The sequence below is a fragment of the Malaclemys terrapin genome, chromosome 1 (genome assembly GCF_027887155.1).
Source record: "Malaclemys terrapin pileata isolate rMalTer1 chromosome 1, rMalTer1.hap1, whole genome shotgun sequence".
Lineage (NCBI taxonomy): Eukaryota > Metazoa > Chordata > Testudines > Emydidae > Malaclemys > Malaclemys terrapin.
The window spans coordinates 149,295,286-149,311,663 of NC_071505.1; the positions used below are offsets into that span (position 1 = coordinate 149,295,286).

The 16,378-nt window shown below is 47.3% G+C and overlaps 1 protein-coding gene across 1 annotated transcript in view; it reads left to right on the top strand.

Annotated features, from left to right (window-relative positions):
* Positions 1-16,378, top strand: part of LOC128845129 (uncharacterized) — a 30,216-nt gene that overhangs the window by 6,568 nt on the left and 7,270 nt on the right. The window contains exons 4-14 of the mRNA XM_054043455.1: positions 2,891-3,031; positions 7,229-7,291; positions 8,914-9,034; positions 9,589-9,681; positions 10,566-10,726; positions 11,690-11,775; positions 12,192-12,275; positions 13,967-14,029; positions 14,192-14,269; positions 14,393-14,481; positions 15,351-15,387. Coding sequence (XP_053899430.1) covers positions 2,891-3,031; positions 7,229-7,291; positions 8,914-9,034; positions 9,589-9,681; positions 10,566-10,726; positions 11,690-11,775; positions 12,192-12,275; positions 13,967-14,029; positions 14,192-14,269; positions 14,393-14,481; positions 15,351-15,387 — 1,016 coding nt within the window. The remainder of the gene's footprint in view (positions 1-2,890; positions 3,032-7,228; positions 7,292-8,913; positions 9,035-9,588; positions 9,682-10,565; positions 10,727-11,689; positions 11,776-12,191; positions 12,276-13,966; positions 14,030-14,191; positions 14,270-14,392; positions 14,482-15,350; positions 15,388-16,378) is intronic.

Sequence of the window (16,378 nt, forward strand, 5' to 3'; positions counted from 1 at the left end):
TTTCTTCCATCAGCTCTATCAGGCAGCACTTCATGCAGACAAAACTCTTTTCAGGTACCCCCTGCAGGATCATGTACATGCCACAGCTTCCACATCCAGTCATCCTCATTGTGTCTTCCGCTGCTTGGGTTACTACCACTGCTGCCTCTGTATCTGTCATAGCCTTCTCACCTAAGTCCTGTTAGTTCAGGAAACACAAACCAAACCAAAACACCACCACCCACAGCAACACAAACCCCCAACGAGCACCAAAACACTGCCAGACCCCACACACTCCCTTCACTAGCCTGGCTCTTAGTCTTCCCCTCGAGCTCCCTTTGAGAACTCACACTCAAACTCCTGTTTACAGCTCTGTTTGCTGGCTCCTGTGCCACTGCAGCTGTCTATGTCGTTGACTGGCCGGCTGCCTTTATAGGACCCCCCTAGTCAGAGAAGCCCCGCCCCCTACTCAGGGCTCAGCTTCTCTCCCAGCACACTGCCCCTTACCAGCCTCTACAATTACAAATACCTTCTCCTCCAACAGAAGTCCCACTCAAACTTCCCTGTTTACAGCTCTGTTTGCTGGTTCTTGTACCGCTGCAGCTCCTAATTTGCCTCCTGGTTCTCAGTCCTCACACCTTCCCTGTGGCATCTACAGTACTTGATTGCACGAAAGTCACATTAGGACGGTGTTATGGAGACAAGACGAAAATAAACTTTCTTTTATAGGATTAGTGCAATTGCTTGAATATGAGTACATGTTCTCGTTTTGTATCTGTGCTGCTTATTTTCTCTCTGGGAGTGCAGGGCTTTCTAGGACCAAATCTCTGCCTGCAGTTCTCCATGTTCTAATAATCTGTCCAGGTCACTCTGCAGTTTGGGTCTGCTCTCCTTGCATGTTTTGCTCCCACTCCAATTTCAGTGTCACCTGCGGATTTAATCCTTATTTGAATTCACATCACAGAAGTACCTAACAAAGGAGGACATGGAATGTTTGGGCTTAGCTGGTGGGGGGGAAAAAAGCCTCTTCGTATCCTAAAAAGGGAATCCTGTACTGGACTATAGATAGCAGGAAGTATCATTGCTTGGAGCTTGACTGATGTTTTGGCATTTTTGAGACAGGAGCAGCTTCACAGACTATCAGGATTCTTAAGTGAGAGACTCTATTTCTAGAGTTAGACAACTTTGATTAACAAAGAAGTAAACAAAGCAGAGCCAGGATGATAAGATCCCCACTTCCTGCTTGTTTCTTATCTGCCAAATGAAAAAGTACAAAATGCATAGGACAAGGGGCTTTGATAAACTCTAAAGAAGTATAATAGATCACCACCAGGTTAAGAAGGTTCTTTATATCTTCAGCTATATGCGGTTACCTTTTCTTTACCTTGCAGAGACTTTGGTTTTGATTGTAGTTCCTCTTGTTCTGTATATTCCCAGGCATAAAAAATGGAGCACCAATTGCAGAAGGGCTCCCTACATCTGCCAAATTGCTAAAATGTCCTGAGTTTTAGCTACACATCTCCTTTTGATGCTGATTTTGATACAGATCTCATTTTCACTACTGTGTGTTATTGACATGGGACATGGGGAATCCTGATGCTTGAGAATGTAGGCCATGGTATATACACTTCTACCCCGATATAACATGAATTCGGATATAATGCAGTAAAGCAGCGCTCCAGAGGGGGCGGGGCTGCGCACTCCAGCGGATCAAAGCAAGTTCAATATAACGCGGTTTCACCTATAACGCGGTAAGATTTTTTGGCTCCCGAGGAGCGTTCTATCGGGGTAGAGGTGTATATTAAAAAATTACATCACTTAAAGTTGCTTGTACTTTTTTTCTTTTTTTTTTTTTTTCCCCAACCCTTATTTTTGTCTTGGGGATAAAATCCTGGCTTGACTGAACACCACTCCCATTGACTTTGACTTTAATGGGGCCAGGATTTTTCCTTGTGTTACAATTTGGGTGTCTGCAGGTTGACAGATAAGGACTTCACATATTTTAGGAAGTAGGAGGAATTGCAAAACAAGCAGACTGGGGTAGCTGGGATCCCAGCATTTGGAAATAAGTTGTAAAAGAGGAAGAGAGTTGTATAGAACTACAGAATAACTGGTGTACACCATGTGGCCATCACAAGATGGTGTGAGAGCATGGCTGTCTGCAACCCATTTGATGACAAAATGGCTGAGTGATTATTCATGACTTGTTCTTCGGCTTTAACCTGCCTTTGCCAAATTGTCATGAATATTTACAGGCACAAAGTCTGCCTCAGGCGTAGTACAGTGATCACTGGAAGGAAAAATATTTTATTCAACCTAGAAGGAAAAATTCTACTCTTCTCAGGTGAGCAGAACTTTGCAATGCCAGTTAAAGCTGATGTCTCCTTTGACGACTTTCGTTGATGTCTCCAGCTGCAGGAAGGCGTAGCTATTGAAGACCTGCTTTGTCATCACACTGTATTCCACTACGAGTGCAGAAGCAGGCTCTGATCACTGGGAATGTTCAGTTCTAAATGACATTGGTTTCTTCCTCCTTCTCAATAATAAGAGAATTGTGTGGGTGGTGTGCTGTCCTTTGTAGAGGATATGTAAAAGATATATACAAGATCTGCTCTAGGAATTATTTTGGGGAAGTTTTATGGCCTGTGTTATACAGGAGGTCAGATTAGTAGTCCCTTCTGGCCTTGGAATGTACAAAAAATAATGAATAACCTAGTAATCCTTCTGCTCCGCCTCTGCAGAGGAACATGGTGACAGAGAGAGAAAATTGTTTTCTAGTACTTCTGCAAAACAGTGCACATTGTTCAAAAGAACTCTCCAGAAGCATTTTCCTTTTAACAAAATGTTTGTGAATTAAAACATCAGGGTTGGGCTTACAAACTCAAGAAGTGACTCTCCGTCTCTCTTGCAGGATGAATAACTTCACTCTCATGCACTATCTTGATATCCATGAAGACCCCACGTTTATTCCAGAGGTTGCTGCTGAGGGAAGAAAGGAAAAGCCTGAGACTAAAAACACATTGGAGGTTCTCAAGCAGTTGATGGAGACCAGGTCAGCATGATGTGCAAGGAGTAGGGGGTTTGTATGTGTGTGTATTAATGCAGTACTGGGTCATTGTGTCATTGTCAGTAGTATGGACAAAATCAGGTTTCCCAAAACGAAGTGACATTCTGTATGTCTTAAACAGTGGCCCAAGTTATAAGGATTTTTTTCCCCCCGGATGCTTTCTGAATTCTAATGTGCAGCATCCTTTCCTTTCTCTTCCTTTGCAGTTTGTGTCCTTACTCAATATCTCCCCATGCTATCTCTGCACCTTCTGATACCGAAAACTCCCCTTATTTCATTAACCCTTGTCTAGACTGCGGGGAAAATCTGGTTTGAATGAAGATGCATTTGAATTATGTACTGTTTGTGCTAGCTACTTAAATGTTTTTAGACCAGTTATAGCAACTTAGTGCTTAAGTGCCTATACACAAATGCAAGAAGCCTGGGAAACAAGCAGGGAGAACTGGAAATCCTGGCACAGTCAAGGAACTATGATGTGATTGGAATAACAGAGACTTGGTGGGATAACTCACATGACTGGAGTACTGTCATGGATGGATATAAACTGTTCAGGAAGGACAGGTGGGGAAAAGGTGGGGGAGTTGCATTGTAAGAGAGCAGTATGATTACTCAGAGCTCCGATATGAAACTGCAGAAAAACCTGAGTCTCTGGATTAAGTTGAGAAGTGTGAGCAACAAGGGTGATGTCGTGGTGGGAGTCTGCTATAGACCACCAGACCAGGGGGATGAGGTGGACGAGGCTTTCTTCCGGCAATTAACAGAAGTTACTAGATCGCAGGCCCTGATTCTCGTGGGAGACTTCAATCACCCTGATATCTGCTGGGAGAGCAATACAGCGGTGCACAGACAATCCAGGAAGTTTTTGGAAAGTGTAGGGGACAATTTCCTGGTGCAAGTGCTGGAGGAACCAACTAGGGGCAGAGCTCTTCTTACCCTGCTGCTCACAAATAGGGAAGAATTAGTAGGGGAAGCAAAAGTGGATGGGAACCTGGGAGGCAGTGACCATGAGATGGTCAAGTTCAGGATCCTGACACAAGGAAGAAAGGAGAGGTGCAGAATACCGACCCTGAACTTCAGAAAAGCAGACTTAGACTCCCTCAGGGAACTGATGGGCAGGATCCCCTGGGAGAATAACATGAGGGGAAAAGGAGTCCAGGAGACCGGGCTGTATTTTAAAGAATCCTTATTGAGGTTGCAGGAACAAACCATCCCGATGTGTAGAAAGAATAGTAAATATGGCAGGCAACCAGCTTGGCTTAACAGTGAAATCCTTGCTGATCTTAAACACAAAAAAGAAGCTTACAAGAAGTGGAAGCTTGGACAAATGACCAGGGAGGAATATAAAAATATTGCTCAGGCATGCAGGAGTTTGAAATCAGGAAGGCCAAATCACACTTGGAGTTGCAGCTAGCAAGAGATGTTAAGAGTAACAAGGAGGGTTTCTTCAGGTACGTTAGCAACAAGAAGAAAGTCAAGGAAAGCGTGGGCCCCTTACTGAATGAGGGAGGCAACCTAGTAACAGAGGATGTGGAGAAAGCTAATGTACTCAATGCTTTTTTTGCCTCTGTCTTCACGAACAAGGTCAGCTCCCAGACTACTGCACTGGGCAGCACAGCATGGGGAGGAGGTGACCAGCCCTCTGTGGAGAAAGTGGTGGTTCAGGACTATTTAGAAAACCTGGACGAGCACAAGTCCATGGGGCCGGATGCGCTGCATTCGAGGGTGCTAAAGGAGTTGGCGGATGTGATTGCAGAGCCATTGGCCATTATCTTTGAAAACTCAAGGCAATCGGGGGAAGTCCCGGATGACTGGAAAAAGGCTAACGTAGTGCCCATCTTTAAAAAAGGGAAGGAGGAGGATCTGGGGAACTACAGGCCAGTCAGCCTCACCTCAGTTCCTGGAAAAATCATGGAGCAGGTCCTCAAGGAATCAATTATGAAGCACTTAGGGGAGAGGAAAGTGATCCGGAACAGTCATCATGGATTCACCAAGGGCAAGTCATGCCTGACTAACCTAATTGCCTTCTATGACAAGATAACTGGCTCTGTGGATGAGGGGAAAGCAGTGGATGTGTTATTACTTGACTTTAGCAAAGCTTTTGATACGGTCTCCCACAGTATTCTTGCTGGCAAGTTAAAGAAGTATGGGCTGGATGAATGGAAGATAGATGGATAGAAAGCTGGATAGATCGTCGAGCTCAATGGGTAGTGATCAATGGCTCCATGTCTAATTGACAGCCGGTATCAAGTGGAGTGCCCCAAGGGTCGGTCCTGGGGCGAGTTATGATCAGTATCTTCATTAATGAGCTGGAGGATGGTGTGGACTGCACCCTCAGCAAGTTTGCAGATGACACTAAACTGGGAGGAGTGATAGATACGCTGGAGGGTAGGGATAGGATACAGAGGAACCTAGACAAATTAGAGCATTGGGCCAAAAGAAATCTGATGAGGTTCAACAAGGACAAGTGCAGAGTCCAGCGCTTAGGACGGAAGAATCCCATGTACTGCTACAGACTAGGGACCGAATGGCTAGGAAGCAGTTCTGCAGAAAAGGACCTAGGGGTTACAGTGGATGAGAAGCTGGATATGAGTCAACAGTGTGCCCTTGTTGCCAAGAAGGCTAACTGCATTTTGGGCTGTATAAGTAGGGGCATTGGCAGCAGATTGAGGGACGTGATCATTCCCCTCTATTCAACAATGGTGAGGCCTCATCTGGAGTACTGTGTCCAGTTTTGGGCCCCACACTACAAGAAGGATGTGGAAAAATAGGAAAGAGTCCAGTGGAGGGCAATAAAAATGATTAGGGGGCTGGAGCACATGACTTATGAGGAGAGGCTGAGGGAACTGGGATTGTTTAGTCTGCAGAAGAGAAGAATGAGCAGGGATTTGATAGCTGCTTTCAACTACCTGAAGGGGGGTTCCAAAGAAGATGGATCTAGACTGTTCTCAGTGGTACCAGATGACAGAACAAGGAGTAATGGTCTCAAGTTGCAGTGGGGGAGGTTTAGGTTGGATATTAGGAAAAGTTTCTTCTCTAGGAGGGTGGTGAAGCACTGGAATGGGTTATCTAGGGAGGTGGTGGAATCTCCTTCCTTAGAGGTTTTTAAGGTCAGGCTTGACAAAGCCCTGGCTGGGATGTTTTAGTTGGGAATTTGGTCTTGCTTTGAGCAGAGGGTTGGGGTACATGACCTCCTGAGATCCCTTCCAACCCTGATAGTCTATGATTCTGTGAACTTTAAAAACATATTAGCTGCTCATAGTCAATCCTAGGCTCTACCCTGGGCTGCTGCCCTATCCCCCACCGAGTATGTTAGCTGTGTTGACTATGACCTGTGAAACGTGTGTTGAAACTGGTCAACATTAGGTTCTGATACATGTGTGTGTTTTTTACAGCACGTAGTTCAAAGTTACTAGCTAACATGTTTAAAGGCAAGGCCTTAATCACCCACGTACTTAGGAAAGTTTTATGTTTGCTTAGAACATACACAGGTCAAATGCAGATTTGTCTGTCTTACCAATTAACCTGTTTTAACTGATTTGTACATGTCTGTCTCGATATTCTAACATATTTCACACCAGAAAATACAGAAAGCTATAGATTAGATCCTTGTTAGGCTTATTGACATGTTGAATTATTCTTTGTGATGTGTTTTGAGTGCAAGCTTTTTGGGGAAGGAACATGGGTTTTGTATAGTCTCTAATGTGCCTAGCATACTGTTTGTGCTATGCAAGTAATAATAGCTTTTCTGTGGCAAGTTATTCCTTAAACCTTCTTACAAACTCTGGACTTCAGTTGCTGGTAGTTCTAATGTGTGTCTATCAGTGTATTTAGGTTTTGTATTTAAAAAGACTTGAGGCAAAATAATCAAATGTATCTAAATGATTTGAAACCCTTAATTCCATGACTCAGACTCCTTAGGCATTTTTGAATATTGTACCATTCTATAGTGAGGGATTTCTTAACAGCTAAAGACCTCAGCTGGGATTTCCAAAGGGGCCCAAAGCAGTTAGTTGAATTTCAGTTGGATTTTGGCAAAGAAGGTTTTCTGGTTGTTACACTGGAATCTGAAGTACTAGGTGAAGCTTTCCTAGTCAGCACCTCATCATACCCTTCTTGGCATTGTGAGTCTCAAGGAAGGTTCTTTGGTGGTTGACCGTCACTTTTTTATTTCTCTCTTTGCAGGTCTCATCGTGCCAACACTGGGTTCAGTTTCAAAGGGATCCAGGACTATCTGAACTGCTACCGGTAGGTGAGATTAAATGATTGGTGGAAAAACCTACAATATTAGGGCATCTTGTCTTCCCTTTTCCCCTCCGTCGCTTGATGTGGTTCCCTGTATCTAACGGATCTGGGTTAGGAATTTCTCCACCAAAATTTGGCCTACTACATGTACCTCCTCTTAACTTCATCCCGTTACTTCTAGTCCTTCACTCTAATCTGCTGAATAAATCCTCTTCCTAATTGGTTTTTACACTTTTCCAGTAATTGCAGATTCTCGCAAAGTGCTGCTAGGTGGGGGACTTACATCCGAGTCCCTAGCTCTTGGGCTTATCCATAGTCTTTTCAGTGTAATAGGAAAGCAGGGGAAGATTCCTTGTGTCACTTGTTGTTGAGTGGTGGATGGAAGGTCACCACAGTGCAGAGCCTTTGAGGATCCTGAAGAACCTCCACTGAGTCTCCCTGCTGCTTGCCCTCCCAGTTTGACACCATTCCACCCAGGGAGTGTGAACAGACCAGAGGTCACTGGAACAAAAAGATCAAAACAATTCTAGGAAGCAGTGACCAGAGATTGGGAGAGGATTTTGTTCAAGCCAAATTTCTAGGAGCTGTATGCCTCAGGCCCATCTCTCATGCTAAGACAAATTATACCGTCAGAACAAACGGAAAAGTGGGGCCCACCCCAAGACTAGGGGAGGGGGGGGTGTTTGTGCGTGTGCGTGCATGCCCTAACCTCTTGCAACCTCTCTGTGCATCTCAAGTGTACACATCAACCTGGTATCTAGGAGCCAGAATTACTGGAAGTGTTACTGAAGGCTCATTTTGGGGGGGTTGATTATGAAGGTGATGTTGTGAGGCTGTTTGCAGCCCTCACCGTCAGTGGGAGACCTGCACAAAAAGTTGACTTCCGCGTTGTGCTCTGAGTTCAGCCCGTTCTCTGGCCAAAGCGTGTTTCACAGCCTTGGACCCTTTGCCAAGAAAGTGCAATAGTTCTGTCTGTAGCTCTGTCATCTACAACACTCCGGCTGATCTTGGTGTCCCAGGCTTCAGACTGGGTTTCCAGCTCCTATCTTGCTCTTTGGGACTGGCAGTGCTGTGGAGACAAGCTCTCATGGGGAAGGAAGCATTTCATGTTGCTCAGTAGCACTAGCTGTCTAGGGAGTGTCACTGATCTGCTCCTGATTGATTCCTATCAAGTTCTCAGCTCAAAAGGGTGATGGTATGACACCTTCCTGCCAGAGGATGGTTTCCTTCAGAACTGTGCCTGAGAAGCAGAGAACCATCCCAGGAATCACAGGCGCTAACTCTGTGAGTGCTCCAAAAAAAAATAGTGGGTGCTCAGCACCCACCGGCAGCCCTGTGGATCAGCTCCTTCCCCTCTCCCACAGCACCTCCCGCCTGCCAGTGGCCCCACCAATCAGCTCCTGTACCTCCCTCCCAGTGCCTCTTGCCCGCTGCAATCAGCTGTTTGGAGGGGGCGGAACAGGGTAGGAAGAAGTAGGGCAGGATGGGGGATTGGCGGAAGGGGTGAAGTGGCAGTGGGGCCTGAGGCATAATGGGGGTCGAGCACCACCCGGGAACACACAGTCCGCACCTGTGGTGGGAATTGTAACAGGATCCCAATCTCTAAACTCTCATCTGTTTTATAGGACTGGGGAGTTGACACCCTTCCAGGTTGCTAAGAATATTATCTCCTCGCTGGAGGACTGTGAGAAATCCAACCCCCCCCTCCGAGCAATCGTGCAGTGGGACCGGGCGCAGATACAGAAGGTATGTGTGCCTTTGGTGGGAGTAGGCTTCCTCCTACCTAGAGTGATAGCAGCCAGTGGTCACCTGAATGGGCACACTTTCCCTGCAGAAGAGGATATGAGCGACTAAGAGGCTCTTGCTCTGATCTGCTACATAGATGTTCTCAGATCCTGGGATATGATTGTTGGAATGAAGTGTGCATATTCACCCTTCTCCCCGGTTTTCCTCATTCCCTCCCCTCTCAGAGGGCCATAAATGACTCGATTTCACTTACTCCTGAGGGAGACTAATATTACAGGAGTTGCAGTTCCTACTGAATGTTGCTTAAACCAGGATGTGTTTCTCTGTGGTGTCCATACTATTCTCCCCACCCTGTGGCTCCTTTTGCTCCATGACCTCCGGACCTAGACATAGTCGATCAGTAGCTTCTCTCCTCTCGCCCATGGTAAAAGGGCTTGGGCCATCATGGGGAGATCTCTCTGGGTTGTATTTAGTTTGCAATAAATATTGATCATGTTTGTCTTCTCAGACATATCCCATTGTCCAGCTAAGATAAAATCTTTCTCTCTTTCCAGATGGCTGAAGCCTCCACTACTCGTTACAGGAATAAATGCCCCCTTTCTCTTCTGGATGGAATCCCAGTCTGCTTGAAAGAAGAGATTAAAGTTGTGAGTTCCCTTCATGGTTGGAGTGTTGCATGGCCAGTTCAGGCTGTGAGAGATTATAAGCACTTGTTGTGTATCCTCCAGCTGAGGGACACTCAAAGGCACTTAAAAGCAGCTCATTTTAAAATATATAAAAGGAAATGTGTTACTTTAAAAAAAAAAAAAAGTGATTAACCTGTGTAACTCACTGCTGCAGGTTGTGGTTAAGGCAAACATCTCGGTAAGATATTTGAAAAAAGATGTAGACATTTATAGGAATAAGAGTAGAATCTGCAGTTACAGTAGCTAGACTAAACCAGTAAAACCAGCCCTGGAATATGAGCATATAAAAAGCATATTCCATATCTGGTATTCGAATAGTAACTTCTAACAGCATTTAACCCATGAAACCCAGGAGGGGCCTGGAAGAGGAAAAGAGATGCTTCTTATTCTGACAAAGCAGAAAGTCAGTAAACTTAGTCATAGAGTTAGAGGATGGGATTTCCAAAAGTTCTCAGCGTTGGCCAGACTCTGGCAATTGGAGTCTTACCATTGACGTCGGGGGAGTGGAGTTCGGACTCGAGTTCGTTGGAAATGCTAGTTCACTGAAGCAAAATGTTTTGCCAGAAAACAAGTATGTTTCTATTGGAAATATTAACTGTTTGATTTTTAGGTTTTCTGTAGCCTCCAGAGAGAACCGCAGCACAAGGAAGGCAGTACCCCGCCTGAGCAGTGCGGCTAAAAGCAGCCGTTGTACTTGCCCAGCTCTAATTTCACCACAATGCCTTGAGCATCTGGGCCAGATGGGCACTGATTCCTCAGAGAATCCTGTTCTGCTGTTGTGGAGAAGAAGTTGCTGGATCTTACGTGTTCAGTACACCTAATGCACTCTTCTGTTCCTTACTAAGGTGCCTTATCACTTCCGAGCGGGAACAGCATACCTTGGGACAGAGCCAGAGACTGAAGATGCTACAGTGACTAGGAAGCTGCGGGAGGCTGGAGCAATCATTATCGGGGTCTCAAACATGCATGAACTAGGGACTGGAACCACTGGCTGTAACCCCAACAGGTAAACAAGTCACATACGCCACGCTCTCCCCCCCCCCCCCTTTTTTTGTCATTCAGGTAAATTTAAAAAACCCTCAGTCATGAAACTCAGCTTTTGAACATTCTCACATCTGGCAAGGAGAGCATCTTAGCCATGTGAAGGTTTGAGTGTCTGAGGGGTCGGGGTCTAAATCGAGACACAGGATGCCTAGAGAGTAGCACAGTGCCTGTGGGACAGAGGTGGATGAACTACGGCCCGCGGGACCGTCCTGCCCGGCCCCTGAGCTCCTGGCCCGGAAGGTTAGCCCCCAGCCCCTCCCACACTGTTCCCCCGTCACCTGCAGCCTCAGCTCGCTCCGCCGCCAGCACTACACTCTGGGCGGCGGGGCTGCGAGCTCCTGGGGCAGCGCTGCTGCAGAGCCCAGCCTGACCCCATCTCTGTGCTACGCGGTGCGTGACTGTAGCGCCGCCAGCCACCGGTGCTCCAGGCAGCCCGGTAAGGGGGCAGGGAGCGGGGGGGTTGGGTAAAGGGCAGGGGAGTTTGGAGTGGTGGTCAGGGGGTGGGGAAGTCAGAGGGTGGGGAACGGGGGTTGAATGGGGGCATGGGTCTGGGGGGCAGTCAGGAAGGAGGGGGGTCGGTTGGATTGGGCAGCGATGGCAGTCGGGGCGGGGGTTCTGGGGGTGGTCAGGGGACAGGGAGCGGGGGGAGTGGATGGGACAGGAGTCCCAGGGGTGGGCCGTCAGGGGGCAAGAAGTGTGTGTGGGGGCAGATAGGGGGTGGGGGATGGGCCATGCCCCCCTCCCCTAACCAGCCCTTCATACAATTTCCAAAACCCGACGCGGCCCTCAGGCCCAAAAGTTTGCCCGCCCCTGCTTGCAGGGCGGGAAAGTTAGGTTATTTCTGAGACATGATTTTGGTTCCTCCCCTTCCCTAAGGTGTGTCCAACCTTTTGAAAAGTCTACACTCTCATTTTATCTCCTTCAGATTCCATGGCACCGCTAGGAACCCATACAACCCCCAGCATTTCACTGGTGGCAGCTCCAGTGGATCGGCCGCTGCTGTGGCGGCAGGTGAGATGAACTGAACCCACCCAGGGGAAAAGGCCACTTCAGAATTTGCTGGAGCCTTTGGGGAAGATTCTGGGGTGTGGCAGAAGTTTTGTGGGTGGGTGGAGAGAGACCAGGGGTGTTTTGGGAGCAGGGCAGAGAACAGAAGATGGCAGAGTCCAAGGGGAGGGGCCTGGGATCATGAATAAGCCAGCTGGAGTAAATAGGCTTTCCATGCAGTGTTTTGTCTGGTGTAAAAGCTGGTTGTGGTTGGGCCTCTGTAAGGGGATTTGGAAGTCAGTGGGTATTGCCCTTTGTAGAGATGGCCGCTTCTGATGTACCATATGCCAGCTCTTTCCTGTTAAAGATGCTGGGAAAATGGTGTGGGAAGGGCTGTATACAGTCTTTACAGTCCCAGGCAAATGCACATTTCTCTGTAGGTCTTTGCCCATTGGCTCTTGGCACTGACGGAGGCGGCTCTGTGAGAATTCCTGCTTCTTTCTGTGGCGTCGTGGGGCTGAAAGGTATTGCCCCTTTACCTGGCTGGGGATCCTGCATTTCCTGGGGGATGGTGGGACCCCACACAAAGGCCAATACCCTCCTGAGCATGAAACTGTTCCCCAGGCCTCTGCAGGGTTGGGATTATAGTGCCTGTTCAGCGTGTGGCTGTAACTAACTATGACAAGGATTCGACTTCTGAGATCTGTTGTATTTGACTTGTGACTTTAAATTGTTGTTAGGGGACTTAGAGCTTGGGTGTCAATGCATCTTACGGATTTTAATTAAAATGAAAATAATCATTTGCAGCCAAACATGGAGACATTTACTGGGTTAGTTGGTACGTCCCCGACTCCAGATGACAACTGGGTCATTCTGTACTCTAGCCCCTCTTGTCGTCTAGCCCCGGCACAGCGACTTGCCCTGGCTGCAGGAGCAGGGATAAGTAGATGTCATTCTGAGCTGGAGAGTGGGGATTTGTTTTTTTGGAGGGGGAGGGGTTAGAAGGGAAGGAAGCCACAGCATGAGTCCCACTAGCTCTGGGTTCAGGGTCCAGAGGCATCTCTGACATGACATTGCTGCTAAGGGTTTGGAAAGCACTCCATGAAAGTGGTCTCCCTCCAGCAAGTGTTGAATTTGCCCCTTCTTTCCTGTATTCCGCCAGGGAGGAGAGGACTAAGGGGGCAGAGAATCACCCAGTTGTAAATCCATGTACCTCTGTTGGAGATCTTCTGCAAATCCCCAGGATTGATTTACAGCCTGTAAATAAATCTTCTCCAACCTAGGAATTCTGTAGTTTTGAATAAGGCGGTCACCCCAGCCCTGTATCTCAGGTTAGGGCGCCAGTTACCACTGGATTAGTAAACCCAAGTGAACTTGTTGTCCTTTCTCGGGGGGGCATGTGTAGTAGCTTATGGCTGACCTTCTCAGAAGTGGGGAGGGAATACTGCTAGTAGGAAGGCAGTGTTATTGGCCTCAATCCTACTGACCCCTATGCACATACTTAAAGTTACGCACATGCATGAGTAGTCCTGTTGACCTCAGTGGGACTGCGTATGTGCTCAAAGTTAAGCATGTGCTTGTTTGCAGAAGAACTTGGTTCCTAGTGTAAAGGCGGGTGTTAGTCACTTCTGCTCTGTAAAGGATCCCCAAGGATCTAGAGCTTGGTTTCCAAAATGTTAGTCCTACTTCCCCCTGAGCACTTTTGCTACTGGTGCCTTCCCTAAGTTTAAATTGGACTGGAGGCCAGACTTAGGAAAGCAGCCCTGCCATGGGCCCTCTGGGAGTGGCGGGATGGAACTTCATACTGTAGGTTTCTTCCATCTCTTGAATGTCTGTGCTGTAATCAATGCTAGCTTCTAGCTGAACCAAATCCTAAGCCAAAGATGCTCTTATTTTCCCCCTCTCCTCACTCCTTGCCTTCTTTAGAATCTCCTCTCTGAAGGGTTCTGAACCTGATTGGCTTGATGAAGAAACCCAGTCTAGAGCCACTAGCTGTGTGGGACTGATGCCGTCTCACTCCAGGCACACCCGAGGATGAGGGTTGAGGGTATTTAGCCTCATCCCCTTGTAGGTTAATACTGGAGATGGGCCTGAACCAAAACCCAGATCCCAAACAAGGATCTTTAGGAAGACTGGGTCTGCCGAGCACTGGTCTGTCTCCACTTAGTACAGTTTGTTCCTCCATCTGATCTCTGTGTCTGTGTCTTGCTTGAAGGTACATTTGGGCTCATCAGTGGTCACGGCTGCCTTCCACTCTCCTACTCCACCGCCAGCCTTGGTAAGAGGGTTCTCGCGCCGCCGCTGTGACTTTCCTGTGCTTGCACATGTGTGAAGAGACACAGCGGTTGTAAGCCCCTGCGTGGGAGTGCGTGTCACTGGGAGTGGGTGTGTCCTGCTCACTCCTTGTCATGTTTGTAACCATTTCATTTATTCTGGACAGGCCCCATTTGTACATCAGTGACAGATGCAGCCATTGCATACAGCATCCTAGCTGAGCCAGATCCACTGTACCCATATGGTGAGTGAGTCTCTGTCTCTCCCTGCCTGCCTCCCCTTGGTTACCCCATGCTAATGACTTGTTTGATATCTCGCTGTGGGCAGGTCCCTGCCTGATGGGGATCTTTTTGTTTGTCCCTTGCAGGACTACAGCAGCCAAAACCATCCCTATCTGAAATCCTCACTCCTGACCTCAAGGGCTTAAAATTGGGAGTGAACTGGACTTTTTTTAAGGTGCCTGTGTCTCTTCTCTTCTTTATGGTGCACTGTGTCAGCTGTCAGTTCCTTCAATTCAGCCGTCCCCTCCTCTAGCCTGCCAGCTGAGGATTGATTGCAGAGGTCTTTCTCCTGGCTGCCCTTAGCACTACAACCTGGTCAGAAACTTCACAACAAAAATCTTTTTTGAGGGAAATTTTCCTGAAGAAAACCTTGATTAGAATGAAACTTTGCTGAAGCAGCATTTTGCAGTGCAACATTTTGTTTATTTTAAACAGTTTAGCTTAAAATACCATGGCAGAAATGGAAATATCAACATTAGGAAAGGAAGTATTTCAGTTTGCATTGACCGCTTCTGAATTGACATTTTGTGAGAACGCTTCATTCTGTGAAAAGCTTCAGTATTTCAACTTTTCACCCCAATTCGGGACATAAAAAGTCTTGAAATATCAGGATTTCTCACAGGATGGAAATTCCGTTTTCCAGCCAGCTCTACCCTGCGCCCACTGCCTGTTTCCTGAAGACTGTGCTGGGGTCGCATTCCTTCCACCCAAGCCGACAGACAGGGGCTGTATGCTACTGGGCTTGATGCTGCAAGGGAGGGTTCATGTGCTGTGTTAGCTGTGCCATGGCTCTATTTTTCTCCCCCTCCTCCAGAGCAGCAAAGGCAGGGCTGTATGGTCTTGGAGCTGGGGCCCTAAAAATAGCCATGGTGTGGGATGTGTTGGATTTATGCCTAAGACTGTGTTTCAAGGAGGAGAGGAGCGTGTAGCCTTAATTTGGTGCTCAGGATGGTGGGGAGGCTGGTGTCGGGTTCAGCCTGGGGGAAGAGGGGATGACAATTGATAAAGGCCTTTAGTTAATTAATTTATTTTTCTGTCTTTCAGACTTGTGATGCAGAAATTTTGGCAGTCTGCCAAAAAGGTAGAGCAAGAGTTTCTCCATTTCTGATAGCTGCTCCCCCATGGCCCCATAAAAAGCTGCAGTAAAGGCTGGAAAGGCTCCAGCTGGTGGCAGCCTGCAGCCTTGTTAGTTTGGAGGAGAAGTGTGTTGAGTCTATCGGGGGCAGCTGACCAGAACTCCAACTGTATTTTGTTCTCTTGGCTCTCACCTGAGTGGTGCTTTTGTTTGCGTAGCTCACGTGTGAGTTCTGGAATTGTAACCTTGGCTAACCTAGCTCCCACTGGCTGGCTGCGTGACCGCAGTGGCCATGGTGCCCTGAATAACCCTGATCTTGCTGGAGTTTTAAAGCTAAGTAGGTTTGAGCTTGTTTAGTTTAAATGGAAGCCTTCCCCACTCCCCCACCTTTGAATCTGGCTTTCTAGGCTTGTTGTTCCTTTGCTGTTGGATAACCCAGCCTGTGCGCCATCATATTTACAATATAAACTTACAAACTTGTCTTCGGAAAGCCTTTCTAGGTTTGCCTTGTCTGCTAGCCTAGTGTTAGTGCTCTGTTGGGTGGGAGATGTGGGTATGAGTCCTGCTCCCGTCAACCCACTATTTGGGGCTTCCTTGACTACAGCCAGATCAGCTGTGCTGCAGGGATACTATTTTGGGGGGAGGGGGGTAGTCTTGTTAGATCTTGTCAATTAAGCAAGGATGGACCTTGTCAGTACTAGGAGGAGAGACCCATCTCCTCCAGAGTTTTTGTTGTTGTCCTGAATGCATTTATCCTGTCTCTTCCCAACTCCTATTACTACTGTATATATAAATATTATTGCAGTGTCTCTCTGAATTTTTAATTCAGATTTCCCCCTTGCAGGCCTCAGGGCCCCCCTCTGCCTCACAATCAGCATTCAGCACTTGGATGCCAAGATGACAGACTCCTTAAAAATACCAGAGAGTTTTTGCTTAATTAAATGCAACATCAAGGTGGAGTTTTAGCTACCCAGAAATCAGGAAATTCAGAGCTATG